Consider the following 27,605-nt stretch of genomic DNA (forward strand, 5'->3'; position numbering starts at 1 on the left):
CATTGGTAAGCTAGTTGTCGCCGACAGTACTCATAGTGCAAGTGTTGCCAGGTAACGCAGGGTTCTAATCTAATTTTAGTAAAACTGAGTCATTGCCCTCTTCTAAATTCTCTAATAAATGTTTTGAGTATATATTGAAAGTTATTTTCCTCGAGGATTCCTGTCATGACTGAGTTTTTTCCCAAAAATAAAGCTATGCTAATGCTCAGCAATTAAATAAATATTTCATTAGTAGTCACAACTGGTAATCCAGTTCATGTAACTATTAGCATTAACTTGCAAATGGATTCTGCAATAGTATCCAGCTGCAGCCCCGGAGCGGAAGCCCCTGGGCAGATGTGCCCCTGGCTGGACGAAAGTGCTGCGACGTGACAGCGGAAGCTATTTGTCAATGCAACAAACCTCAAATTTAGCCAGGAAGTGGAGGCAGTAGCAGTTAGAGTTAGGGTTAGTAAAAAAGAAAGGTAAGTATAGCCAGGAAGTGGAGGTGGTAGTGGTTAGGGTTGGTAAAAAAGAAAGGTAAGTACTGCAAAGTTGCCAGAACAGTGGATAGGGTTACTGGTATTTTACGTCACTTCCGTCCAGCCAGAGGCTTGTGTCCCGTCAGGGGCTTCCGCTGGATACTACTCAGATTCTGTGTAACTATTGAAGTCCTGTTTAGACCGATTTCTTCTTCACTCTGTGCAATTTCCACTTTCACAACATGGTTTTCCACTAAAGGCAGTAAAAACACTAATGTTAGCTTAGTTTGCTGAAATACAGTATAAAGCTAATAGTGGCTTTCTTTTTACCATGCACACACTTTAAAAACCATGTTATGATGACTTACAGAAAATATTTTAATAGGTTAAATGAAGTAACTGTAACACAGTTAACCCTGGTTTTTGGTGGTCTCTTATTGGATAGACCCTATTGGCAGTTTTCCCAGCTGGTGGACTGGTTTCACTTCCTGAGGGCAATCATTCCAACTAAATTAACCAAAACAATCAGAAATATTTTAGATGAAAACCAATCTTGATATTATTGATGAGGTTCAATAACATATGAGTCAGGTTCAAACATTAGATCTCAATGCCTCTTTTGTATGTAGGCTAGCAGTAAGTGCGCTCAGATCGGATAGTGGAACTAATGTGAGCAGGGACCAAAACTACCCTTGAAGCAACCCATGCTTGCACACAACACAGAGAAACATGCTAAACGAAGCTATTCTTGCAACAATGTAACAAATAACCAACTCCATGATTAAACTTGATGAAAAACTGATTTGTAAAACAAAACCAAAGAGCATTTGCGCAATAGAGAGCAGCGCTTAGAGGATACAAACACAGACGGGTGAATGTTTACTTTTTAAATCATATGCTGATCATATTTCAAACAGCGAAATATACAGCCAAGATGGAACATTTGTGCTTGTCGCTAAATCAAAACAGACTTAGCTTGCACTTTAAAAGCTTCAGGAGTAATAAGCAATACGCGTAGCATTATAAGCAGTGGGCAAGTGGACAGAGTTCGACTATAGTTGGGATGTGCATTTAGGTTATGCTGGCACCGAAGACGTTTTTTGTCAAGAATCAGCAATAAAAGCACAATGTGCAGATGGAAAGGCAGTTGATTACGCTGAGTTAAGATGAAGTGCTATTGTTGTCTTGAACCAGAAGTTTAAAATGTCAACATTACAACAGAACACAATCACAGTTGGCACTTAACCTATTCCGCACATTAGACATGATTTAAAACAAACTCTTCGTCATCACCTTATTGCACAAGCATTTCATATCACATGTCACAAAATTACACATAAAGTTACATCACTTACACTATTCTGGGATCTACTACACTCTTGGAAAGGCTGACAGAAGCATTTTTAATATATAGCAATGGATCTGGTTGGTCCATGGCAAAGCCACAACACATAACATATGAATACTGTAGGTATTTTATAGATTTTTGTAATATCTTAAATAAGTAACTATGAAGGAGAGAAGAGAGAAAAAAAAGTTTACCGGAACATTCACGACAAACAATTCATCCGTCAAATGAGGAGAGTACAGGAGTATTTGGAGAAACGATGAGTCTTATAGGTCTTGCCCGAGCCGTTCGATCTCTTCAATGAGAAAGTCGATGTCCTCAAAGGTAGCAGCAGGATTAGAGATCACCATGCGAAAGAAGTTGACCTTGTCCCCCTGTGGCTGGTAACTGACCATGGTGGTCCCGTACTCCATCATCCTGGCCTTTATCACTGGAGCGACCTAAGAAACAACAAAAATAAAAACAGTGTTGTAGCTCATCACAGGACAACACTTCAGTGCTTCCCTGTACGACACTTCACTGTTACACTGCTGCCTAAGGGCTCTATTCTTTCATGCGCGTCAGTCCAAAAAGCCACACAGCGGCACTGTTTTTGGCTGCGTGCTATTCTCCCCCTGTACTTAATTCAGTCGTTGCGCGGATCCATCCCTGTTACGCACTCTGGGTGGAGCGGCCCTGAATTGCGGGCGTTCCCATTTAAATCTGGCCTTAATCTGGCTCAATCTAACAGTTCTTTGTCATTATGGAATTACTTTGCACTTTTAGTCTCTTTATACTTACTAATCATTGTCTTTTATATAAAACTTTAAACTGACTTCTGCTCTCATGTCTGTCTGTCCCCTCCGCTGCCGGTCATTCTACCACAAGCTTAGTAAGCATTTTCATCTTTCTGCCATCCATCCATCCATTTTCTGACCCACTTGCTCCTTTTTTCAAGGTAGCCTATCTCCAGCTCTCATTGGGCGTTGGGCGGGGTTGCAAGGGTGCCAGTCCATCACAGGGCAACACATACACAAACAACCACTCACATTTTACTCCAATTTAGAGACTCCAATAAACCTAACAGTCATGTTTTTGGATTGTAGGAGGAAGCCAGAGTACCTGGAGAAAACCCATGCAAACACGATGAGAACATGCAAACTCCACACAGAAAGGACCCAAGTGTCCACCCCAGGGCTTGAACCCAGGACCTTCTTGCTGTTAGGTGGACGTGCTAAGCACTACACCATCATTCGCCCATCTTTCTCCCATGATATTAGTGAATACATTATCATTATACACAGTATTGTAAAAGCTGCATTAGGAAGAAAAAACAAACACCAACCATAGCTAGTCAAATGCATGGTAAAACATACACCTACTGATCAATTATGAACCCTAGCCTAAAACCCTTCACCAAAAAAATATCACGACTTATGAAATTGTGTTGTGGTGTCCAAAAACAAGACCTAAGCTGATCTTATTATATGAGTCTTTTAGTCGTCAAGTGGGGCCTCCATGTGCCTCCACATTTCACAGACACTGGATTGTATAAAGGTCATTGGCAGTTTGGATCAAAATCCTACTCCCCTGGCAGGTATGTTACTTAAAACCAAATGAAGCATTGTGCTTCATAGCAGGGTGTATTATTCTGCAGAAAGATGTGGACAACACTGCCATCAGGGTAGAAGTGTAACTGAAACTGCACTAAGCTCCAGAAGGTTCATGCAAAACACTCAAATGTGGCATATGTACACCAATTACTTTGAGTTCTGGATGCTTGCTCCATACAGGCCTTTATGAGTCTTGTTTGCCTACACAAAAGTTTGCTTTGATCATTTTATCCTTTTTTTCTTCACTGTTTTAAAGAATGCTTCAAATCAAATCAAATTAAACTTTTTTAATGTGTCTAAAACACAAGGATATCCACTATTTGTAGATTGCAACCAGGCCACGATGAACAGATAATCAATGTCAATCCCTTGGCCTGATTGTAATGGTATGGCTGAGTTTTTTCCATTTCTTATAATGTGTGTGTGTTTTTTTAAATATTATATTATTTTATTTTATTTATTTATTTTTTTAGTTAATCAGCAGCTTAACAAATCCCACTACCTCTGATCCTGTAGCTCATGTCGCTCCTTATCGCCTGACCTACAGCTTGACTGACAGTTGTATCCGACACCAGCCTTTGTGCATATATATATATTTTTTTATTTATTTATTTAAATTTTTTTATTTCATAAATGAAACATTTGGTTTAAATGACATTTTGTGGAGGTCTAGAAAAAAATTCAATGTATCTTTGGCAATTGGTAAAAAGAGAACATTCTTAGAGATTGAGTTCAGGTGCAATATTTGGTGACGGTTTATTTTGAAAACTCTGCTCCACGCCCACAAAATCACACTTTAAATCTCTTGCAGGTGTCCCGAAGCAGCTGTAAAACGTTTTGTAAAATCCGAGCGTGACGATGACCAGTTTGGTGGGTATTGTTTAAATCAGTGGTTCTCAAGCTTGTCTTGCTCAAGTGCCCCCTTTCTCTTATTTCTGAATCCAAGTACCCCCTTAGTCCGACTGCAACATTTTGCTTTGAAAACTATTTAAAAACCACTAAAGAGCATAATGATGGAATGAACTAGTGATAACACATTTTAAAGAATCTGATTTTATAAATAAGTGGAAAGAAACAGTAAATATGGCAGCGGTTTCCAACCTTTTTTGGATTGTGACCCCAATTTCATATCAAGAATTTCTGGTGACCCCAAAGACCTTTTTTGTCTGAAATTAGTTTTTGATTAGTTAGTTTTTATTGGATTCTTTCTTTCTTACCATGAACATCATATTTTGTTAAGCACACTGAGATGACTGTGATTTACACTATATAAATAAAGTTGAATTGTAATTGAACTGAAGCTCAGATTTATTTATTTTGTATTTTTTTAACTACATTTTAGTGTAACTAGATTCATATTTTGCAAAATGAAAGTATAAAAATACAGTTGTTTAAGGTTGGGCGTTGTTTTCATTTAAAAAATGAATAATAATTAAAAAAAACCGAAAAATCCATTTAAATTTTTCAGAAATTTCAAGCGACCCCATTTAAACTCCAGACGACCCCACGTGGGGTCCCAACTCCAAGGTTGAAAAACACTGATTTAGTGGCTCCTGAATACATTTATTTTTATAGTTTTTATCATTTCTGGTCATATCATGTGTAAGGTTTGACAATAACTTATTTGTTAATTTTCCACACACTCTCTCTCTCTCAAGTACCCCCTATAGTGCCATCATGTACCCCTAGGGGTACTCGTACCCCCATTTGAGAAACACTGGTTTAAACAAAGCAATTTCCAGGTAATGGTCATTGAGTGGTACAAGGAGAAGCTATGGATGTTTGTGTGGAGATCACATGCACCATGTGTTTAACCTAAACGTAGGCTGCTCTAAATAAGAACCACGTTAGCTGATTTAGTATCCACCACTATTTTTAACCCCTCCCTCTGTGACACTGTCCTACTTCACGCCTCTAACAGTTTACTGTTCCGTTCCTGGTTGGAAAATGAGCTATTCTCATCCCAAGCATAATTCATCCTGAATGACCATGACATGTGATGGGGCGGTGCACGTGGGTGGTGTACAGCAGAAGGTGCATTGTGCAGATACTGCAGTCAGATTTCTTATCTCAGCTTCCCACCTTGTGCAAGTGTTTCTTCCTCTCCTCTTTGTCCTCCATGTAGCGGATCCCGGGGGGGAGGTACCAGAAGCAGACGTTGGTGTGTTGAGGCTGAGTGAACACACAGAAAGAACATGGAGAAAATGCACCAGAACGGGGAATATTTTGAGGAAAACATGGTTGTGGCAAATAAAGAGAAGACGATTTTAAATTGCAATGATGCTGAATTGCCTCAAATAACTCATATTACTTATTCACTCTATGTCTTTGTCTTTTTAGTGTCTTATAATTGGCGGTAGTTGCACACACTCACAGTCCTCAGCATGTCTGACAGGTAAAGTTGACACAGTGGCCTGGACATTACCAGCTGCTTTGCACTGGAGCTAAATGCACCAACTTTGTCCATTTATTTATTTATTTTATTAATTCAGTTTATTTCCGACATGGTTACATTCACTTTTTTTACATTTTTTTTTTTTTTTGTACATGCCGAAAAAGGAGACGAGAGAAGCAGTTTGCTTATCTAGGTCCCGTCCCCTGTTTTGTACATCAAAAATTTACATGGGTTTACATGTCTCTCTGGTCAAACATTCTTAGGTTTTTCTGAACAGTACTTTTTTGTGTAGGATTTATTCTCATCTGTAGTCAGTGTTGTTTTATTCCTCCTCCTCTCTATCGTTGTTTGTGTTGGCCTTGTTCCCTGTCAGACGTTGTTTGCATTCCTCCAGTTCAAGAAAAGTTCATCTTTTTTCGAAGTTGTTCGAAAGGTTTTTCCCTTTTCATCCATGACGTCACCACTCGGTGGATCCATCCATCCATCCATCCATCCATCCAGCCATCCATCCATCCACTCATCCATTCTCTCTTTACTGTAATAAATGTAACAGGCCATTGAAGGCCATCCCAGCTTTCACAGTGTATGCAATGCACAGGCTGCAAGTTCGCCGTCTGTGAACCACACCAATTAAAATTCTGCCAGTAAAATATTTCTTAATAAATATTAATTTTAGTTCAAAAAGTTAAAAATCAAAGTAAAATATTGACTAACTTCATTTTCCTTTATGGAGCAAGAGTTAAAGCAATAAATAACACATCAATGAACCATCATGAATACACTTTGGATGATCGGTCTTTAAGTAATGAAAAAATGTTACAAATTCAGTAAGATATGTCTTTGGAGTAATTAATATCAGAAATTGGACTTTGAAAATGCTGGTAGGTGAGCAAGGGGGACACCCTAAAACAAGTGAGTTTATGCTACAATGAAAATGGTTGGTCGTCTTTAACCTACTTGTGATGTCTGTCGGTGTTAGCATGCAGACATCACATTTTTACTCTGTCTTGTCTCGGTCTCAGACTGACTCGGGCCAGTCAAGACCAGAACTGATTTCTGCTATTCTTCAACTTTATGATAATAAGTGATAATAAGGAGAAGAATTTGGTAAAACGATAAACATCTTAAATTCATGCGTAAATCTTGTTTTCAGATATTTTAATGAATTGTTCATGTGGATCTTGTTGGGTTCTTTTTCTTACTATGGACTATATTGTGTTAAAACACACTGAGATGACTTTGTTGTAATTTGCACTATGTAAATAAAGTTGAATTCTTGACATATCAGTGGCTTTTTAATAGATATAAGAGTTTTTGTTTTTTCCAAGAATTTCGTTTTTTTTTTTTTTACATGTTTTGCTTTGATTAAGTTGCAGACACCTTTCTGTTTAAAAAAAAAAACTAAATATAAAGAGAGAATGTTCTTAAACTCTCCAACCTAGTCATGGTTTATGATTCTCATGGCCTTGGTCTTGGCTCGGTCTCGACTCCCAAAAGTCTTGGTCTTGTTTTGGTCTCAGTGATTTCTGGTCTCGGGAAAGTCTTGGTCTCAGATACTGGAGTCTTGAGCACAATGCCACAAAGTCTTCTAGTCAGCTTCACTAATAATTTGATATTGTTTTGACCATCTCGTTAAGAGAACCATGCTTCCATTGACCCAGACAGTTTGAGTTTGAGACCCATGCACTACGGGAATACAAATACATGCACATACATACAATCTGGGGCCTGGATTTGATATAAGAACAGCACCAACGCCTAAATAGCAATCATGTACCACTGTAAACATAGACAACGACACTGGTCACAAATCCTACTAATATTATGAGACAAAGATGCTGAATTTGAGCCAAAAACCTATGAGTGGCTTCCAGCATCACCATAAATGTCCAACCTGCCTCTCAGCTCTTTCTTTTTCTGGCAGTCCCTGCTGGAGCTGATTTCCTCCCTGCCTGTGAGCAGAGAGCCATTCATTACCAACAGCTGCCTAACTGTGCGCACCGGCCTCATTTATACAGCTGGGCACATTCAACATTAGCTGGGTGTAATGACTCAATTGGGTGGCAGACAAGTAAACACCTGGGCCATTGCCCAAAGGACTCTGCTTTTTCTCCCCGCCCTCTGGCTTATGACGCTCTCAGCCCTTTAGTGGACTCAGCAGGAAAACAATCAGCTTTGACAGAATCAGGGCTCATTATGAATTGCTCCTTTTATAAACCAGTTTGAGCCGAATAACCCTTTCATGTCCACATCATTTAGTCTGTTGCAGCTCACTTGGGGTAAGCCATTTTCAGGCACTATACTATTATATATGAATAAGAGCAATTTTGAGCTGTTATCCTATTCAAAATAATAACAGTCCATTATACTGGCCACCAGGGATAGAAAAAGCCATTCATGCTTGCACTAAGCCAACATACAGTACTTTGTGTCCCAGTAAAGACACTAATAATGAGGGAGAATGTATTAGCATAAAAGAACAACATGGACCAATATCACCTATTTCCAGGTTTCTGGTCAAAAATTGCGTAGTTGATAATAAATTACAATCGTGGCATAAATTATGTATAGTTGTAATTGTAATTTAAAACATCTGTTGCTGTCAATTGTAATTTAGTTTAGATAATTGACTTTGTAATTGTGATTGCCACGAAAATTCTATAAAAATTGTCAATTATAAATTAACGGAAAAACTGCGGAACCTCGTTACAGTTCTATGTACAGTTCTGCACATATGTAGTAAACAATTTTTAAAATATGTTTCATATCAAGCTTTCCCATTTTACCATTCAAAAAATTGAAATCGAGGGGTATACCGAAACATAAGAGGTTCAGATGCCAAACACCAAAAATATTTAGGACCCGTTATCATAAGAGATGCTAACAGAAAGCTAACACAAGAAGAAGGTTATGTTTTATGGGGTTAATTATTTCGAACTCAGTAATTGTGATTTATTGTAACTGAACCATAGCAATTGAGAATGTAATTGTAATAGACTTTCTGAGGATAAAAACAGATTATTTAATTATAATTGGAAAAAAAAATAATCGTAATGAAATTGTAATTTAACATGGGTAATTGAAAATGCAACTGTAACTGAAAAAATGTAATTGACCCCAACCCTCCAACCCTGGCTATTTCGGTCTCATTTTAGTCTTTAGATAAACCTTTTTAAAATTGTCAAAAAAAAAAAAAAAAAAAAGGGTTCGTGTGAACGTACTTTTCCATCAAATACCATCTCGTATCCCTCCCTGTCCTTGATCTTGTTGTAGAGATATTCAGAAAGCTCCAAACACTTGTCAATCTGAGCCTCAAAGCCAATGGTACCCTGTGGAAGGAGAGGTGGAATAGTTGTGTTTAGTTAGCAATACAAATTAGGCTAATTATGGATAAAAGAGAACAGTCAGATAAGATGTCACTAGGAAATTATTCTAATGAAAGAATCTAAAATGAAACACATTCTACTTCAATGTTTTCTCAATCACTATCTCAACAAATATTTGTTCTAGGCCTTAAAGGTGCAGTCCGTAACTCTTACTAAAGTGTCTTTTTGTTATATTAGCTAAAGCTGTCACTCTGTAAGGACAGCTTTACATCAAACTAGTAGTTTGTGTGAAAAAAACAGGTTCATTGAGTCCCTCCTGCTGCTCCTGCTGCCTTTGGCAGATTGCCAGAATGCACCGCGACCGAGCAAAAAGAACCAATCGGAGCTGGGATTGTGTTTGATGGGCTGTCTGACAGCTGTTGCTCACAGTCCCCGCCCCTTTCTGCCGTGGCCAAAACACAGCAATGCTCATAGCAAGGTCGTGCCTGGAGCGCCATCTTTTTTAGTCTGGAGGAGTAGAAGATGGAATTGGCAATTTTTCTGCTTGAAAGGTAATCACTGCTGCTTGATTTACATTATGTTTGATTTGTAATTGTTACACTGGAACTCTGTAGTGTATGTGTTGCTTGTTCGGATGCGCTCTCCGTGTGGGCTGCTGTGAGTGACACTATGTTGTTACGCTGCTGATAGATTGGTGAGTGCACATAGGGAGAGAAGCGCTGCAGTAATATGCTTTTACCAGTGCAATGTGATGTTGCTGTCGGGCTAACATTTGCTTGTTAGCTCCTCTGGCAAGGGCAAGAGAGCAGCGGGGAGGGAGGGGAAGAGAGGGATCTGAAAGTTACGGACTGCACCTTTAAGAACATCACACTACTCTTGCCTACCTTTGCTCTCCACATGAGCCACAGTTTGAAGATGTCCACATGGCGTCCACACTGCAGCGCCTTGTCTCCTGTGTCATAGGACAGGTCATAGTGTTTGTCCTGCTGGAACAGGTAGCAGGCGTGCATCTGGTTGCAGTTCTGCATCAGCCCCTGAAAAGTCCCAGCAGATACATTCAGTCATTAAATACATTTTACTCAACAAGTCCGACCGGCTAGAAGGAAAGTCGGCGGTCACGCGTTGACTCATACCTCCTCTCTGACCAGTAGGGCAGAACACTGCAGGGGGACGGACATCATTTTATGTGGGTTCCATGTCACTGAGTTAGCCCTGTGGTTGGGAAAGTCAATGTGACTTTAGACTCAATGAAAACACAATAAAAAGAAAAGAGATACAGAAAAATAGACGGTGGATATAATCAATAAGAACTATAATGAATGAAATATCAATAAATATGAAAAAAATCTCACCTCTCGACACCATCCAGCTTCCACCTGTGTCTCCTGGACATGAGCAGACTCCCACCCCAAGCTCCCTAAACACACACACACACACACACGCACACACACACACACACACACACACACACACACACACACACTTAGAAAGGTGTTGTGTAAATCCAGCCATTGCAAGTGCAATATGATATTTATGAAGCCTTTGATAATAAACTAGAAGATAAGCAAAAATAAATAGAAAAATACACTATTATTTTATTACATACAGGTAAATTCTTAGTTTCCAATATTTATGAGGGTGGATTATTTATAGTTCTTATGTGATGTTGGATGACATTGACAATCAGGTATAGCCAACACGGGAAAATAAAACATATAAACATTTTAAAATTGTTACTTTTTCTGACAGGAATATATCTTGTGCATTTCCCCCTTGTGTAATATGAAAATACACCAAAAAAAGACAACATTATGCTGCTGATGTCAACCCATTCTCAAGGAATATTTCCGTCTTCTGTATTTGAGGAATGATAGACCAGGATGTCTGTGAATAGAGGTGTCACCTGTCAAGACTAAATCATCATCATTATTGGACAGTTTCTTTAGTGAGAGGGACCACAGATGATTTACAGCCTTTCTCAGTTTTTTAATCTCCAGTGTGAGATGATGAGAAACGGCTTTATCTGGGTATCGATCTGGGTCAACTGTGAGCCATTAGAGGTGAAACGGACATGACAGATCCGTCATAGATCTCTGTTTTTCCTCTGAAACCTCTTTGGGGTGACTTTACAGTATATACTCTCTGTGTCTTTTCTTTCCGCGTTGTGTACTCACGTCTACGTGCATCCAGACGTTGTACTTTTTACAGATATCAGAAATAGCGATGAGAGGGTCAAACGCTCCGTACACGGTGGTCCCAGCAGTCGCACTCACAAAGAACGGCACAAAACCCTGCACAATAACAAAGTAATGTAAAACAGAGGTGCATGTCCTGGCAATATGTTTTCAGATTTCCCCTCATTATTCAACTCAAGGCCCAAGAGGTTTGTTCATATTTTTATACATTTTAATAGTAAAATTATGACAAAAATCAACATAAGGTTTAGTTAAATATATCTAAGTTGGTCCATATTCACAAAATAATGCTTTATATGAGGGAGTTGTAATTTTTCTCTGCTCAAAGGTACACAATTGTTGCAATTTTTAACTACAAAAACTCTCATTTTTTTCCTTCTAAAACCCAACAATGTCACAAAAATAATGTCTTAAATTATATTCCAATTTTGGAAAACAAGGTCCACAAATGCTTCTGAAGTACAAGATCTGTGACTAAGTATTTATCAGACATTTCTTTGCACACACAAATCCAAACTCGAGTACAAAACTGTGGAAATTGCTTTTTCCTATTTTTGTTTTTTTTTTTTTAATCCCCCATCTGTACTTTTCTTGTCTGGACCCAGAGTTTAAACTAGGTTGTCTGTAGCCTGTGAGGTGAAATGAGTCTGACACTTCTGTTCTGCACTGTTTCCGTCCAATGAATCCAATGAAAGCAGTGCTGTACAAAGTAATCTTGGTCTATTTATAGCGGAGAAAGAAAAACAAGTCGTACCTTCTGTTTTGCCTCTAGTATTCTCCTCTCAAGGTCAGCGGGGATCAATTTACCACTGAGAAGGAAAAGTAAACTTTAGTTGAGCTTGGACATATTTGGGAAATAATCATTGGGCTTCGGCCTTATTTAATATGGAAGAAAATCAATATATCTACTTATGACAGATGAATACCAGATTTACTTTCTGCCCAATGAAGAGAAACATTGAGGTTTAATCAGTATTCAGCCAAAATACAGCTTATTCTATTCCTCTAATTTTACACAAAAACAAAGTGAGGGAGGAGCTAAAACCAACATAATCCTTCCTTAATACAGTGCTCAATGATGCTAATGCTACAACTTTCTTAATGGAGGAAGCCAATATGACTATTTCAATCGACTGGTTGATCACAGAGGAATTGAGCGTTTATTATCAATCTTTTAAAGCAGTTGCACGATGACAAGACATGTGAAAAGATATGATCCTAAACAGGGGTGGACTGGCCATCTGGCATACTGGGCGTAGTCCCGGTGGTCCGGGCCGGTCTGCTTTTCTTTTTTTTTTGATGAGTGAGTGGAGGCAGACATGTTAACAGGTGGCCAAAAATGCTCCATAAGTGGCAAAAACGAAGCAAGAAAAGTGTGAAAAGGGACTAAAATGAGCCAAAGCAGTCAAGAGTGCCCAAAAATGGGCAAATAAAGAGGAACTAGGTGGTATGTAATGGCAAAGGGTAGATTAAATAAGCAAAATGTGGTAAAGGGCTAAAATGTGGAGCAAAAAGAGGCAAAATGTAGGGAAAAAAGGAAACAGGTGGTATTTATTGGCCAAAAGTCAGCTTATTTGGAAGAAAAGTGGCCAAAACATTTAAGAAAGGACAAAAATTGGATAAAAGTCTCAAAAAGAACCTGCAAAAATGGCCAAAAAAAAAAGGAAAAAACTGATACTTATTGGCAAAAGGTAGCTAAAGTCTGAAAAAAGTGTCCGAATTTTTTGAAAGGGGAAAAATGGGACCAAGGAATTTGCAAAATGGCCAAAGGAAATAGGTTAAAACAAAGGTCTCAAAAAGGTTCCCCCTTTTAAGGTTTTCTGGGGAATAATAATTAAAATTAGGACATAAAGAGCCCCATGTTGACCATTACTGACTAAATAACAGCTTCTACATGGTGTCCTATGTTAATGTAGTGGACTGGTCTGGACACAAAATGCCAGCACTGAACAGTTCACCCCTGATCCTAAATAATACTTTACCTTTCATCTGCTTTGATACAGATCACACTTTCAGTCCCAATCCCGAGAGCTGCTGCTCCTTTTTTGATTGAAAAATGGCTCTGTGTAATAAAAAAAAAAAAAAAATGGAAAAATAGTGTGAAATAAAAGGTGCCGATATGTGGTTAGTGAACAGTCTTTGTTTCACATCTTCCTCAAAGTGCCCTTCAAAGATGGAGGAAAGAACCACGTTGTGTCCCTTTGAGACACAAGGTGATGCTTTGAAAACAAAGCAGTCCTGTGTTCCTGCTTTTGTTGCTTTTATTTAAAAACGGGCTTTACATGTCCGATTGGAGATCATAGACTTATGAGCAGAATCCAAATACAAATGCCTACATGCTCAGATGTGAAGGCTGCCAGTCTGGGAACGGATGACATTCCCTTCTCTTTGACTTCGGGGAACATTTTGAAACGGGCCAGCAGCATGGCATACATGTTGGAAATAGCACCACCTAGAGGACATACATGAAAACACACCTCAAAACCACAATGTCTCATGGGAGTGATGCAGTGTTTCTGTCTGAGACAAAGCATGACAAACACAACATGTCTGTGTGTGATTCAAATGAATAAACAGCAGCAAAACTTTGTCTACAAAGAGAGAGGGAGACTGCATCTGCAATGTCACAGCCAATCACAGACTAAACGTCATTACATCAATGATTGCTGCTCATCATGAGCCAAGCAGAGGTGCAAGAACAAATGAAAGAATGTGACGGCTGGTGGAGAGAAGGGAGAGAAAAGGGCTGCGGGCTGAAAAAGGAAAAATGATTATATGCGAATTGGCTTTGAATCAAAATGCAAATCCACACATTACAGCACACGTTTTACACACCCACAAAGGCCGGTCCATCGCCTGCTGAATGTGAAACAGAATGGTGCATAAAACACACACACACACACACACACACACACACACACACACACACACACACACACACACGTACCAGGGGAGAAAATGCCATCCCCGCGACCGTCAGACCAGCCAATGATCTCCCTCATCTTCTTCAGAGTGACGTACTCCAGCAACACAAAGACAGGAGCCACCTCATAGGTGAACCTGTGTTACACAAACCACACCACATGATGCTGCGTGGTTACACAAAAAATGACGTCATTGTGCGTTACACAACTTGATTTTTTTTTTTTAGGGGTCATTTTTAGCAATACTTGAAGAATCGTTGTCTCAAATCTGTATGAATGATGTACATTCTCATTATTGTGACTAGATTGACCTTTTTCTCCCTCTTGCTGCACCAAAATGTGAAATCAAATGTGTTCTTTTATGTTTGGTACTCAGACAAAGAGATTGAGAAGAACCTTTTTTTCCCCTTTTTTTTAACCCTTGGGTTTTGCAGTGTCTCATAGTTTATCACCCCAAAAACACACACAAGGAATTAGCCTTAGATTGGCCATCATTTAATTTCAGGGCTAATTTACTCCATTGAAGTCCCAGAGGGATCAGAGGTGAGGAGGAGGGATAAAAAGCAGAGCTGGGGGAGGATGAGGAGGGGTTAATAAGTGGTAATTGTGTGTGTGTGTGTGTGTGTGTGTGGGAGGGGGCCTATAAGGGCTCTGTCACGCTTTTTATTTGCCATGATTGAGTTTAAAAAAAAAAAAGAACAACCACTATCAGCCTGTGCAGACGCGGAGCAGCCTGCATACAAATGATGGAACGGAAATGGGCTTCATTGTCATTACAATTATCAGCCTTTAAAATCATGATGAGGCAGGCTGCATACTTACATATTGGTGTTGGCAGTGGATGTGAGCCAATCGGCCGCCAGCCCAACCATGTCTAATCCTGTGGAGAGCTGATTGAAGTACCTAGGGTGGGCTGGATGGAAAAGGGAAGGGTGGGTAGAGAGTGAGATGGCTGCAGTGTGAACATTTGATCTAAAAAAAAAACCAGTAAAGATGAAATGCATTGTGGAGAAAATGCAGAAGCTGAGCAGGTAAATGTGCATCTGCAAGTAAATGAGCTGTGTGGTGTTACACACATGCACATACTAAGAAATATGAAAGATCTCAGCTTGATGTACCACATAACAATATAATATAATATAACATAACATAACATAACATAACATAACATAACATAACATAACATAACATAACATAACATAATATAAAATAATATAATATAATATAATATAATATAATATAATATAATATAATATAATATAAAACATTAGATTAGTGGTTCCCAAACAGAGGTACAGGAGCAAATTGCAGGGGAACTTGGAAAGATTTACCAATTAATTTAAAAATAATCAGGAAATATTCCTAGTTTCTTTTAAGGCATTTTTTTTTTTTTTGGACAAATTCACTACAAACTAAGTGTACTATTGCTCAACAAAATAATATATATTCTTCTAATTTATCGAAGCAGGATTATTTGATGCTGTAGAGGCCATTTTATCACACTTCTGACAATAGGAGACCATATTAACTATTGATGTAATCCAATAAAAGTTGCATTGATATGTTTTTATTTATTTATCTGTTTTTAAAACAAATTCTGCTTTAAGTTCCACTCATGTTCAAGACACAGTTAGGGGTTTAGGAGAGGCTGCTGTTCCACAAATGAAAAAGCATATGAGTCTATGGAGAGGGTACTCGTGATATGATTTGACAAAAATGCAGACAAAAAAAGATTGGAAACCACTGTATTAGATTATGATATAATAAAACAAGTGGTTTTTTTTTTGTTTTTTTTAAATGCATAAAATATGTATTTAATATTGGTCCTTTTGAGCTTTTATAGGATTTAAACATCTGGTCTTATCTAATCCAGATGGGGAACTGCAGACACGTTTAAAATGTTCTTTAAAAATGTTTAATTTAAAAATCGGCCTCTATTAATCGTTGCACTTAATAATTTTTTATATAAAGCTCAGATAATTTCAGCAGAGGTTATTTCGCTCTTCTAGTGGCTTTGATCAGCCATGGACATAATAATGGACTCGGTCTATGAAGCCTATATAACCTCCTCATTGGTGAACCAGATTTACTGCGTCTCATTTACCGGTCTGCTGGGCTGGATGGCGGACGTGAAGGAGGACTTCACGGGTTTATAACAACAGATTTTTGTCATGCTGTTTAATACCCATTGGATGCCCTTTGTCATTTTATGAGGACAATTGAATATTGTTTTTTTTTCATTTTCAATATTTAACATATCAGATTAGAGTATAGAATATATTGATTTTAGACATTTACAGTTATTTACATGCATTACAAAAAATAAAAATAAATTAAAAAAATATATATATATTGTGCAGGCCGTGCGTAATTAAGGCCTTCACATAAAAACGCATGACAATGGCAAACACAGCAAACGACAGTGCAGCGTAACCAACAGCCATAGAAACCCGCCTACCTGTTTTGATGGCGTATTTGAGAGTCGCCCGACAGCTGATCAATATATCATCCAGTGTGGCCGGCTCGTCCTGCAGCTCCCAGTTGTTCATCTGCAGCAGCTCGTTTGGATAATGGAAATCTACCACTTTGGTTTCCCGGTCAAAAGACTCCACAATGTAAGCCAGTAATATATCCACAACTTCCTGCAGGAAGGTCATTGTTTTTGTGTCTCCATCCATGGCAGGTAGGAGGTCTGCGAGACACACATAAATAATAATAATAAAAAATCACCGTATTAATACCCATACTGTTGATTTATTAATCCAAACTTTAAATGCAAATGCAGATGTGTGTTTTAATCTGAAAAATCAAAACGTGTATTTTTTTAATAAAATGTATTGCTTTTTTTTTTTTTTTTTAAACCGTATTAAAATGAATTTTTCTATGGGTTAAAGATGAAATTGTTTTCGTGGCGTGCAATGAAAAACGATCCTCTGTGAATTTTGAAGGTGACCTTACGAAAGAGCACCTTGAAAAAAATATCATCACCTTTCCTCAGTCATATAATAAATCTAAAAGGAATTCACGTATATAATTCTAACATCAGCCTTTTCTGGTATTTAAGAAGACATTTTATTTATTTTAATTTTGAAAGATTTATGTATATATTTTTGAGTGATGATCAATAAAGAAAGAAGAGGAAGAAAAAAAAAAAAAAGTAATAATAATAATAAATACGCAAATTAATCCAAGACTATAAAGGCCAAGTGTGTGTTTCTGAATGTGTGGTGGCACAGTGTGTGCTACTACCTGTTGAATAGAGGTCAGAGAAGATCACGGTTCCTTTAGGGCAGTTACAAGGCTTGTTGCAGCCGCAGCTTCCTGCGCTGTTTTCCAGCGGCTTCTTGGTCGGAACATCGGCAGTTTTCTCCATTTCCGCCACATTAAGCAGCGCTTTGTACGCCCACAAAAAACAAAATAAAAAAAACAATACAAATATTTTTCGTTAAATGTGCAAACGACCGAATGCGATCACCATCGCGCAGTCCATGCGTAAATATAGGCTATACCACATAATTTGGATCCGAATCCTCCAGGTAATTTCTGGGCCGCCGCTTGGCACCAAGCCCGAGCTGCAAGAAAGAAATCAGGGTTGAATCCCATTTTAAAACAGTTAATTTTACATTTAAAAAACGGAAACGAACTGTCAATAAATGATCCATATTTGTGGTAAACAGCATAAGGCCGCGTCATGCTGTAAAAACACTCACGCGTACTCGGGCTTTGACTGCCGGTGTTGGCCGAGGCATTATCTCCACCCAGGGACCAGAACCCGTGTGCTGCCATCGTCTCCAGTGCCTAGGAGCTGTGCGTGGAGCCCATCCACGCGTCACGACTGGGAGCTGTTCAAAGCTGATGCGGTGCTGAATGTGTCCAACCCCCAACCGCGCATCCGACAGGCGGGCTAAGCAACAGAACAACGGCTGAAAACACACCGAGCACCGTGTGCGTAAAAGAAAAAAGAAAAAAAAAAAGAGAGACGCACTCGTCGTGTGCGCGTCCACAAGTGCACAACGCACGAGGACGCGTCTCTTTCAAACCAATTGATTAAGACACAGCAATGAGTTGTTCAAAGTTTTTTTTAAAAAAAACCCAAAAACAAACAAACAAGATCTATAAAAGTCCCCAAAATAAAATGAAAATAAAAAACAAATAAAATAAAGAACAAGTGGCGGAAGGAGAAGCTACAAACGTCACAGCTGCTGCTGCTGCTGCTGCTGCTGAGCACCGTCCACGCGTAATTGCATCCAGCCGGAATGTCGCGTCACTGAAGTATTCCCATCGTGATCCACTTCATCTCGTGACGATCCGCGTTGCGTGGTGCGTCGTGACTTTACGCATCTCCAACATTTCACCCCCCGTGTGCCAAATTTAACCTCCACACACACACAGGGACTCATGATGCGCCCGGAGCGCACACGCTTTTCTACCCACAGCCCCTTTTCTCACTTAATGAAAAGCCTCCTCCCTCCTACAACATGGTGTTTTATTGCGTCAACGCTCAAGACCACACATTTTAAATGATGATTAAAAACAGTCTTCACATTGCATTGCTATTTTCAACTATAACACAAAAAATATATATCACAAAACATGTTTAAAATCACAAATAGTTTGAGTAAGGGTCTTTTAATGAAGTGTCACCCCCCATTTTGTCATGTTTAAGCTACTCTTTGTATTTGCATGTTTTCTTTAAACGAGTCGTTTTTCCTGCCTTTTTTTCCCTTTTCAATTCCAGTCTATAACCTAGTGGTTAAATATGAGCCTCAATATCAGGATAGAAGGAACCTTTATGGTACTTCTAACTCCAAGGGGTTCATTTATTCAAAACTCACTTAATAATTGTTTTTTTGTTTTATGCAGTTTTCTATTATTTTAATCATTGAAATGTTCAGTGCAATGCAGGGAAATAATTACACTGAAAATTAATATTAGGATCATAATTCAATTACTGCTCAAAAGGGAGTCGAGAGTCTCTATTCGTCAAAATAGGGACAAATGTGATGGACTTAAAGTCCTTTATATCCATAAACGCTGGATAGGCCACAAAATACAAAAAAAGTAGGATAATTTGAGTTTTATTTTGTTTCTTTGAACACATTTCAGTTGTAGAATGTATAAAACATGGCAAAAAAATCTGCACTTGTGAGATACTGATCAACTTACAGCACATATAAATAAATAATGTGACACAAAATGTAAAATAAATTCCTCAATCCATGTCAAAAACAGAAAAAAAGAAGAAAAAAAAATCCCTAATGTTCACATAATTAAATATTAACTGTTGAGAGGCACCGTTTTTGCGTCATATGATGATTTATATGTGGAAGGACGGTTTAGATCCAAATGAGTTCAAGAACCAAAGCAGAGAAGATTTATTTCAATAAACATCAAATCTGATTTTACAAAGATTTTACATTTGTTTTCCAAAATGAAATGAAATATAAAGTATTGACTGTAAATTCAAGCGCTTTAAAAAAAAAAAAAGGAAACATTTGAATAACAACTATTACAGAGCCCAAAAATAACCACCATTTACAGAAAATATGAACGTAAATCATTTACTCACTTGCTGTCATACATTCTAATAGAAGCTGTTTTACATCTGTCACAGTCATAGAGAGAAAAATAAATGTACATATTCTTTCAAATTGACTTCAAGGTGGTCACAAATATTAAATCCTGTACTAATGCAAAACAATGTACTTGTATTCAAATCATCTAATTGTTTTAGACTGAGATGTACTGTGGTATAAAAGCTGGTTGCTTCACTCAATAATGTTTGATAAGCCTGCGTCTCTGTGACGTTTTTCTGAGCAGATGCCTGTAGTCATATGGATTCTCCTCAGTCCGGCTCTCCGAAGACACCGATCTAGAAAGCGACCGCCTGGAAAGTAACAGCAGAGACAGAAAACAGGATGAATAAGAGAAGTTCAACATGATTGAATTCCTCAAACCTAGGAAAATAAACTGTTTTAATGAAGTATTTCTTTACACTGGAGAATGTCATAGTAGTTGTGAGTGGGCTGCTGCTGTTACTACTCTTTAAACATGCGTTTGAAACACTTTAAAAACAGGTGCTAATGTGTTCTCAACTTCATTGGTTCACAACATCATCTTGTGGAACAAAATGTAATTTCAAAGTTGGCTAAACATAAACAGATTTATTATACCAATGTTACGCTTCAACCATGTTAAGGATTCGGGGTTATAATAAGATACACATATATACCCCCACACACATTTCCAGTTAGTAGGTGTATGAGCATGGAAATACACTATATATTAGTGCTGCAAAAAAATTAATTGATTTTTTTCCCCTGAAACTCTGTGTATAGCGTTGATATGAATGGAAAACAACTCTGTTCCACCAAATGTGTTGAGCAAAACAACAGCATTCAGTAGGTTCACTATTTGTTCAAAGTGCTTTTTAAAATGAAAATATACTTTACAAAGAGGCAGATTATTACTTTTTTTGTTTTAGAAAACTTAACTTGAATGAGACAAAACCATTTGTATTCACTATTAATTGGTGGTTTGAACCATTATTATGTGGTGGTTGTAACCACTATTAGGTGGTGGTTGTAACCACTATTAGGTGGTGGTTGTAACCACTATTAGGTGGTGGTTGTAACCACTATTAGGTGGTGGTTGTAACCACTATTAGGTGGTGGTTGTAACCATTATTAGGTGGTGGTTGTAACCATTATTAGGTGGTGGTTGTAACCACTATTAGGTGGTGGTTGTAACCACTATTAGGTGGTGGTTGTAACCATTATTAGGTGGTGGTTGTAACCATTATTAGGTGGTGGTTGTAACCACTATTAGGTGGTGGTTGTAACCACTATTAGGTGGTGGTTGTAACCACTATTAGGTGGTGGTTGTAACCATTATTAGGTGGTGGTTGTAACCATTATTAGGTGGTGACTGTGACTATTATTAGGTGGTGGTTGTAACCATTATTAGGTGGTGGTTGTAACCATTATTAGGTGGTGGTTGTAACCATTATTAGGTGGTGACTGTGACTATTATTAGGTGGTGGTTGTAACCATTATTATGTGGTGGTTGTAACCACTATTAGGTGGTGGTTGTAACCACTATTAGGTGGTGGTTGTAACCACTATTAGGTGGTGGTTGTAACCACTATTAGGTGGTGGTTGTAACCACTATTAGGTGGTGGTTGTAACCATTATTAGGTGGTGACTCTGACTATTATTAGGTGGTGGTTGTAACCATTATTATGTGGTGGTTGTAACCACTATTAGGTGGTGGTTGTAACCATTATTAGGTGGTGGTTGTAACCATTATTAGGTGGTGGTTGTAACCATTATTAGGTGGTGGTTGTAACCATTATTAGGTGGTGGTTGTAACCATTATTAGGTGGTGGTTGTAACCATTATTAGGTGGTGGTTGTAACCATTATTAGGTGGTGGTTGTAACCATTATTAGGTGGTGGTTGTAACCACTATTAGGTGGTGGTTGTAACCATTATTAGGTGGTGGTTGTAACCACTATTAGGTGGTGGTTGTAACCACTATTAGGTGGTGGTTGTAACCATTATTAGGTGGTGGTTGTAACCACTATTAGGTGGTGGTTGTAACCATTATTAGGTGGTGACTGTGACTATTATTAGGTGGTGATTGTAACCACTGTTAAGTGGTGGTTGTAACCATTATTAGGTGGTGGTTGTAACCATTATTAGGTGGTGACTGTGACTATTATTAGGTGGTTGTAACCACTAATAGTACACCAGTATTTAGTGCCTATTGAATACAATTCTTTCAATAGTTTTTATCATTTCCAGGCATCATCTTGATTTGTTCTAATTAAGATTATTTGTTTGTTATGATGATTATCAGTCCAAACTTTTTAATACTTTCATTTGTTTATTTTCCACTCTTTCACTCTCTAGTACCCCTGTAGTGCCTTCACGTACCCCTAGGGGCACACGTACCCCCATTTGAGAAACGCTGTCATAGACAAATACATTTGTTTTCAGCAGGAAAAAAAATGTTTTGGGGTTTTAGTTACTTTGGAATTCGACAAATTCAGTTATTTAACGATCGCACGGCATTAACACCTTTCATGTAGCATCAGGCTTAGATCAATCACACAACAGAGCTGGATGGTGACACATTGATTAGGTTTGGTCTGTGATAAAGCAGGAGCACATCCAAACATGACAGCAGCTCCCCAGGACTTTGCGATATACCTGTTGTCTTTATCAAGGTTGGAAAGTTGTGGTTCAGTGACGGCTCTCTCCCTGGTTGGTCGACTGTGGGTAGGTGGTCTCTGCTCTCTAGAACGCACACTGTCCATCGTCTGCCTTCTGCCCACAGACACACGGCTGTCTACAAACTGACTCCTGTCCATAGACTGCGTCCTTTCAGGTTTGCTGCTGTATGGCTGGTACTCTGTGGAGACGGAGGGCTCAGAACGGCTGGTGGAGAGGGTCTGGTAGTACTCGTCATCTACATCCAACATTTTTCCACAGCTAGAAGACAGGCAGAGAAAGTTTGAATGTGTAAATCTAATTTTACAGGTATTCTCAACAAATTCCAAACGTAGCAGACACTCAGTCAATAAACAATCCTTCTTCAAGTTTCTAGGATGTTGTTTTCAAACCCATTCCTCTTAAAGGACACACTTGTCATCTGTTCTTGTATTTACAGTTAGATTGGGCAAAACTCTTTCTGAGATGAAGTGCAGCAGAAAATCCACACCATCACTTTTGAAATGTGAATGATTTACTCAGCACTTTTCCATTCTCCACGTCTTGGTTTGGGAGAAGTGACTTTTAAAATGATGAAAGTGCCTATTTGTACGGTTGCCGTACGGACAACCTCTGCTGCTATTGGTACGGTTACCGAAGTACAAGTGCGTAGCGTCTTAGGGTTAGGGTTAGGTTTAGTCTTAGTCACACGACCTAAACTGGCCAATAACTGACCCATCACGTGACCTAAACTGGTGAAATTGGGCGCTGCGTATAGATAGAATGTTGGTATATTGATACGACAACCGTACGGATAGCCACTGCCTAAAATGATTGAAGAATACAGTGGCAAGATTCATTTTGTCTTATTTTTTTAATAGTATGTTAAGTTATAAAGTTTCATTCATTCAGACAAGGGTTTTCTCCTGACATGTTTCTACTATTACACGGAAGTCAACTGAAACTTCAAAGGAAGCATAAAAAGGCGATCAGCAGAACTCCTCTGATGAAGACTGGCAGTTGACAGTTGAAACATGTCAGGAGATAAACATTTCCTGAAAAACCTTGTCTAAATAAACAAAACAACCTTGGTAACAGTTTAGTTTAGGGAACACCTACTAGTAGTAGTAGTAGTTGTTTACAGTAGTTGTTCCTGGCAGCATGCTGCCTGGCCCCATAAGCTCCCAGATAAAAGAGCACTGTTAACTTTACATTCGTCTTTTACATTGCTATAGGAACAAATCTCAACAGACCCTTTAAGTAGCACATGTGCAAAGCAGTGCTTCATAGGCTAATGGGGTGGGGTAGGGTGGTCAGTATTACTCGATTTGTGATACCCTCTAAAACTTTTCTTCTGAGCATAGAGAAACCCACACCACACCCATACCTTCTAATCTACACACAAATAACGTAGACATCTGAGCTCATTCTGCCTTTAGTTATTCTTCTGTGAATCCCCGCCCCTTTACATTTATCACTTATACACATCTTCCCACTCCATACCATCTGCATTTCCCTGACTCCCTTCCTCTTCTGCTGTCAGGTTCAGTCAGGGATGTGATCATTCATGGTGACCTTCGTATTCCTAATGATGCACTTCAACTGCTGCTGATCATTGCTGGCTTTATTTATCTTTGAGCAGATTATTACCTTTGGGTGTGTGTGTGTCTCTGTGTGTGTGGGAAGTGATAGAGCTCCCTGGTTCCTGCTTGTTAGGCTGATCTTTCCCCCTCATTTTGGTGGGTATGTGCACCATCTGGCCCATGCATACGTTTCTCAATCTGTACCCGCTTGCATGCGCAAACACACTGTTGCGGAGATGCACATCAAATTTTTTTGGTTATCTTTATTTTATTTTCATGAGACTTTTATTCTAGTTGCAAAAATACACACATTTACAAATACATTGTTTGATTTCAAATCTAGTAATAACATAATACTGCTGCTGGCCCATTGTTAGAATTAGTCTGATATGGAAAAAGCTCACTTACTTTTCTTTTCTGGGCTTGCGTTTGTCATCCTGGACAGACCGCTGTGAAGAAAGAGACAAAATAGTCCCTTGAATTATGAAAATAGGCAGGTGAGGCAGAAAAAAAGTAGCAAAAAGTAATTTAGATGGACTTTGAATGTTTTTATTTGAATCAGTTTAGCTATGCTAATGGCTTAACTTAACTAAGTGGCTATATATAGTATGGACATGTAGGATTCATAGAGGTCATAGTGAGAAAAATGAAGTTTGACTGCACCCAGCCCCAGAGAATACGTTCTCCCTAATCACGTGTGGGCTTCCTGTGTGTGCTGCAGTCCATTTAACCAACATGTTTGTAAATGATTAACCGGAGACCCTTACCTGCTGCATTCTGCTTTTACATATGTTTCCCCTGAGCCCCACGGCCTTGACCAAGGTGAGCGGGTATAAATAACAGATTTACCAAATGTGATCGCATTTGTAAAAAGAAACCCCCCAAAAAACCAACAACAACAAAACACAGAATCAGTGAATCCTATGTACCAGTAGTTTAGTTAAATCTGGTGCTGGATATGGGATTTGTTTTTCCCATTGATGGAAAAAAAAAAAAATTACCTAAACTGAAACAAGTATTGAAAACTAAATCACCAGTACAGCATGGTGGTATACTGTATATTCTGTTAACATTTAAAGTAAAATGTGTGTGAGTTCCTGAGTGACTCACATGAATCAGATTGTAATAGGTTGAGTCCTCGGGTGTGTTCAGGGTCTTTGGCTGTTGAGTTCGACGAGGGGTCCTAGACAATCTCTTCTCATCTGAAAAGCAGCAGAATCAGTTGGATTAACTACAATAGCAAGTGAAAAGGAAATGTTTATACATCATATTTAGCACACACTACAATTTATATACATTATACTTCACAATCTGATGTGTCTAAATTCAGATGTGTTCTCTATGCATTATATTTGCTACAATTCATTGAATGTCTTCTTGATAGATTAGGACATGAAAGCGTTGTTTGAAAAGTGGAAACTTTAGACTAAAGCCCTATTTACACAGGATTAGTTTTACCTTGGGACCACGTGCGATTTGCAATAATCGTGGAGAATGTTTGTGATGTTAATCCCGTGCGAATCGGCCACGTCAGTAATTTGTAAAGCAAAAATTCCCCCACAAATTACCTACTATATTTTGCTGAATTCCATGGTCCTGTGAAAATACTAATCCAATGCGAATATGCATCTCTGTGATTTGGACAGAAATGGGCGGGACCTGATGCGTGATTACGCGTTGTTTTGTTTCCGGGACGCATGAAGGCTGCATTGGAGTGCTTAGAAAACATTTTGGGTCCTGGGCTTCTTAGCGCCCGCCATGCTGAAAACAATGTGAGCAAATGTTAGTAATACGCAGCGCGTTGACATCATGTCCGTAAATTTCAGCAAAATCTCAGGCTTCAATTATCCCGTGATAAGTATTATCTGGGGACCCCGTGTAATAAATAAATAACCCCCCCCCCAACTTCTGCTTTTTATGCGGCGTATTCGCACGGGATAACCAAAGCCTGAGATTTTGCTGAAATTTACAGACATCTCCTGTAACATTCGCTCACATTGTTTTCAACATGGTGGACGCTAAGAAGAAAAGAAGGCACTGGACGCGAGAAGAAACCTTAAAAGTAAATGAACATGCGTCCCGGAAACAATACAACGCCCATTTCTGTCCAAATCACAGAGATGCATATTAGTATTATCACAGGACCTCGTAGTTCAGCAAAATATAGTAGGTAATTTGCTGGGAAATTTCTACTTTACAAACTACTGACATGGCCGATTCGCACAGGATTAACATCACAGACATTCTCCGCAAATATTACAAATCGCATGTGGTCCCTAGGTAAAACTAATCCCGTGCGAATAGGGTTTCAGACTAAATGTAAACAACAGCAGGATGATTAAAACTATGACTATCAAAAAATAAAGATTACATTACCTGGATGGCCTGATCACATAATCAGATGAGGAAGACTTAGAGAAACATGTTGATTTTAATGAGTAATGGGTTTTTCGTAGGATTTCAGCCAAAATTAATCAGCTTTAGTCAAACATGTGTGTGAAAATAAAGTTCTTGAGCTCTCCTTTATGATCCCCTGTCTTCATGTTAGTAAGTTAGTCGACCGGCTGCAGTACAAACTGACACCAGGCCGATCAATAGCTTTGCTGTACTTATCGAGCTGCCTCAATAGACTTTACCCTGAGGCGTAAAGTGACCTCTTTTCTAGCACATTATGTAAAACAAAGAGTCTGATAAATATGTGAAAATCAGTGTTCGATTTGCTCATACAACAGTCATGAAAAAGTTGTCTGTCTTTTTGAGGCAATTTTTCACTTTTCACTCTTTATAAAGTGTTTTTTAATCTGGCATCTATCATAATAAGCCCAAACAACATCCATCGTTAGTGTTATTGTAATTACAAACATGTTAAGTGTGACCTTTGTTTGGGGCTCATTATTCACCTCGGCTCATGTTATAGGACAACCCAATATAACTATGAGCGCTCAAGTTAAGGTGTGTGAAAGTTTGTCATGTTATTGAATAGCGTTCCCAAAAGGGCTTTTTGCATTGCTTTAACAAGGGAAGCCAATTTCACTCACTGTCTTCTAAATTATTGGCTTTCATAACATGATTAACATTTATTGACCTTTCCCATGAGGACCAAGGTGACTGGCATGACTTGACTTTCATTGTGTGCGCCAGAAATGATTGTAAATTGGCTTTATTATATGAATAACATTCATGAGGACAGATTAGCATGGACGAATGAGAAATGGGTTGGTGTTGCCCTTGGAAATAACACAAATAATTCATTCTTATTGTCCTGAAGCAATTAGCACTGCTGGAGAAAAGCTTGTAAAGGTCAAACATGTATGAATTACAGGAGGACTGTACACTGTGAATCACTACGTGAAATAAAACTACATTGGCCATGTTTGCATGGGAGCTTTAATTCCCTCGTAAACACTTAATTCTCAATGCAAATGTATTTCCGAATTAAACTGAAATCCATAATAGGTGGCCGGTGTATTACGATTTTAATTCCGAATTAAATAATTCCTCTATCTTGTAAACGTTTAACTTAATTCCGGCCGTTCTGCGCATGCTTGGCCAGTCGCAATGACACGTGA

General features: G+C 38.6%; 2 protein-coding genes across 11 annotated transcripts in view; both read right to left on the bottom strand.

The window, feature by feature from the left end:
- Positions 1-533: 533 nt before the first annotated feature.
- On the bottom strand, positions 534-18,678 carry gad2 (glutamate decarboxylase 2). 3 transcript variants are annotated; one of them, XM_028434306.1, is made up of 17 exons: positions 18,434-18,678; positions 17,952-18,145; positions 17,751-17,813; positions 17,491-17,634; positions 16,700-16,933; positions 15,064-15,154; positions 14,265-14,377; positions 13,654-13,769; positions 13,300-13,379; positions 12,072-12,126; positions 11,297-11,413; positions 10,475-10,539; positions 10,256-10,334; positions 10,007-10,156; positions 9,018-9,125; positions 5,484-5,573; positions 2,076-2,249 (listed from the first exon to the last, which is right to left on the bottom strand). In XM_028434306.1, exons 2-17 carry the CDS (start codon positions 18,025-18,027, stop codon positions 2,076-2,078), a joined length of 1,755 nt encoding a protein of 584 aa, XP_028290107.1. In that variant the 5' UTR covers positions 18,028-18,145; positions 18,434-18,678. The 3 variants fall into 3 exon arrangements, with proteins under 3 accessions (XP_028290108.1, XP_028290107.1, XP_028290109.1); XM_028434307.1 differs by having other exon boundaries at positions 534-2,249; positions 17,952-18,678; XM_028434308.1 differs by having other exon boundaries at positions 17,958-18,678.
- Positions 18,679-19,811: 1,133 nt separating this feature from the next.
- myo3a (myosin IIIA) overlaps positions 19,812-27,605 on the bottom strand; it is a 79,245-nt gene continuing 71,451 nt past the window's right edge. For 6 of the 8 annotated variants that reach the window (XM_028434496.1, XM_028434497.1, XM_028434495.1 and 3 more), the window contains 4 exons: positions 25,147-25,238; positions 24,445-24,485; positions 22,454-22,735; positions 19,812-20,128 (listed from right to left, as the gene is read on the bottom strand). In XM_028434496.1, the coding sequence (XP_028290297.1) occupies positions 20,014-20,128; positions 22,454-22,735; positions 24,445-24,485; positions 25,147-25,238 (530 nt within the window). In that variant the 3' untranslated portion in view covers positions 19,812-20,013. The remainder of the gene's footprint in view (positions 20,129-22,453; positions 22,736-24,444; positions 24,486-25,146; positions 25,239-27,605) is intronic. The other 2 variants (XM_028434498.1, XM_028434499.1) reach the window with 2 other exon arrangements.

The sequence above is a fragment of the Gouania willdenowi genome, chromosome 20 (genome assembly GCF_900634775.1).
Source record: "Gouania willdenowi chromosome 20, fGouWil2.1, whole genome shotgun sequence".
Taxonomy (NCBI): domain Eukaryota; kingdom Metazoa; phylum Chordata; class Actinopteri; order Blenniiformes; family Gobiesocidae; genus Gouania; species Gouania willdenowi.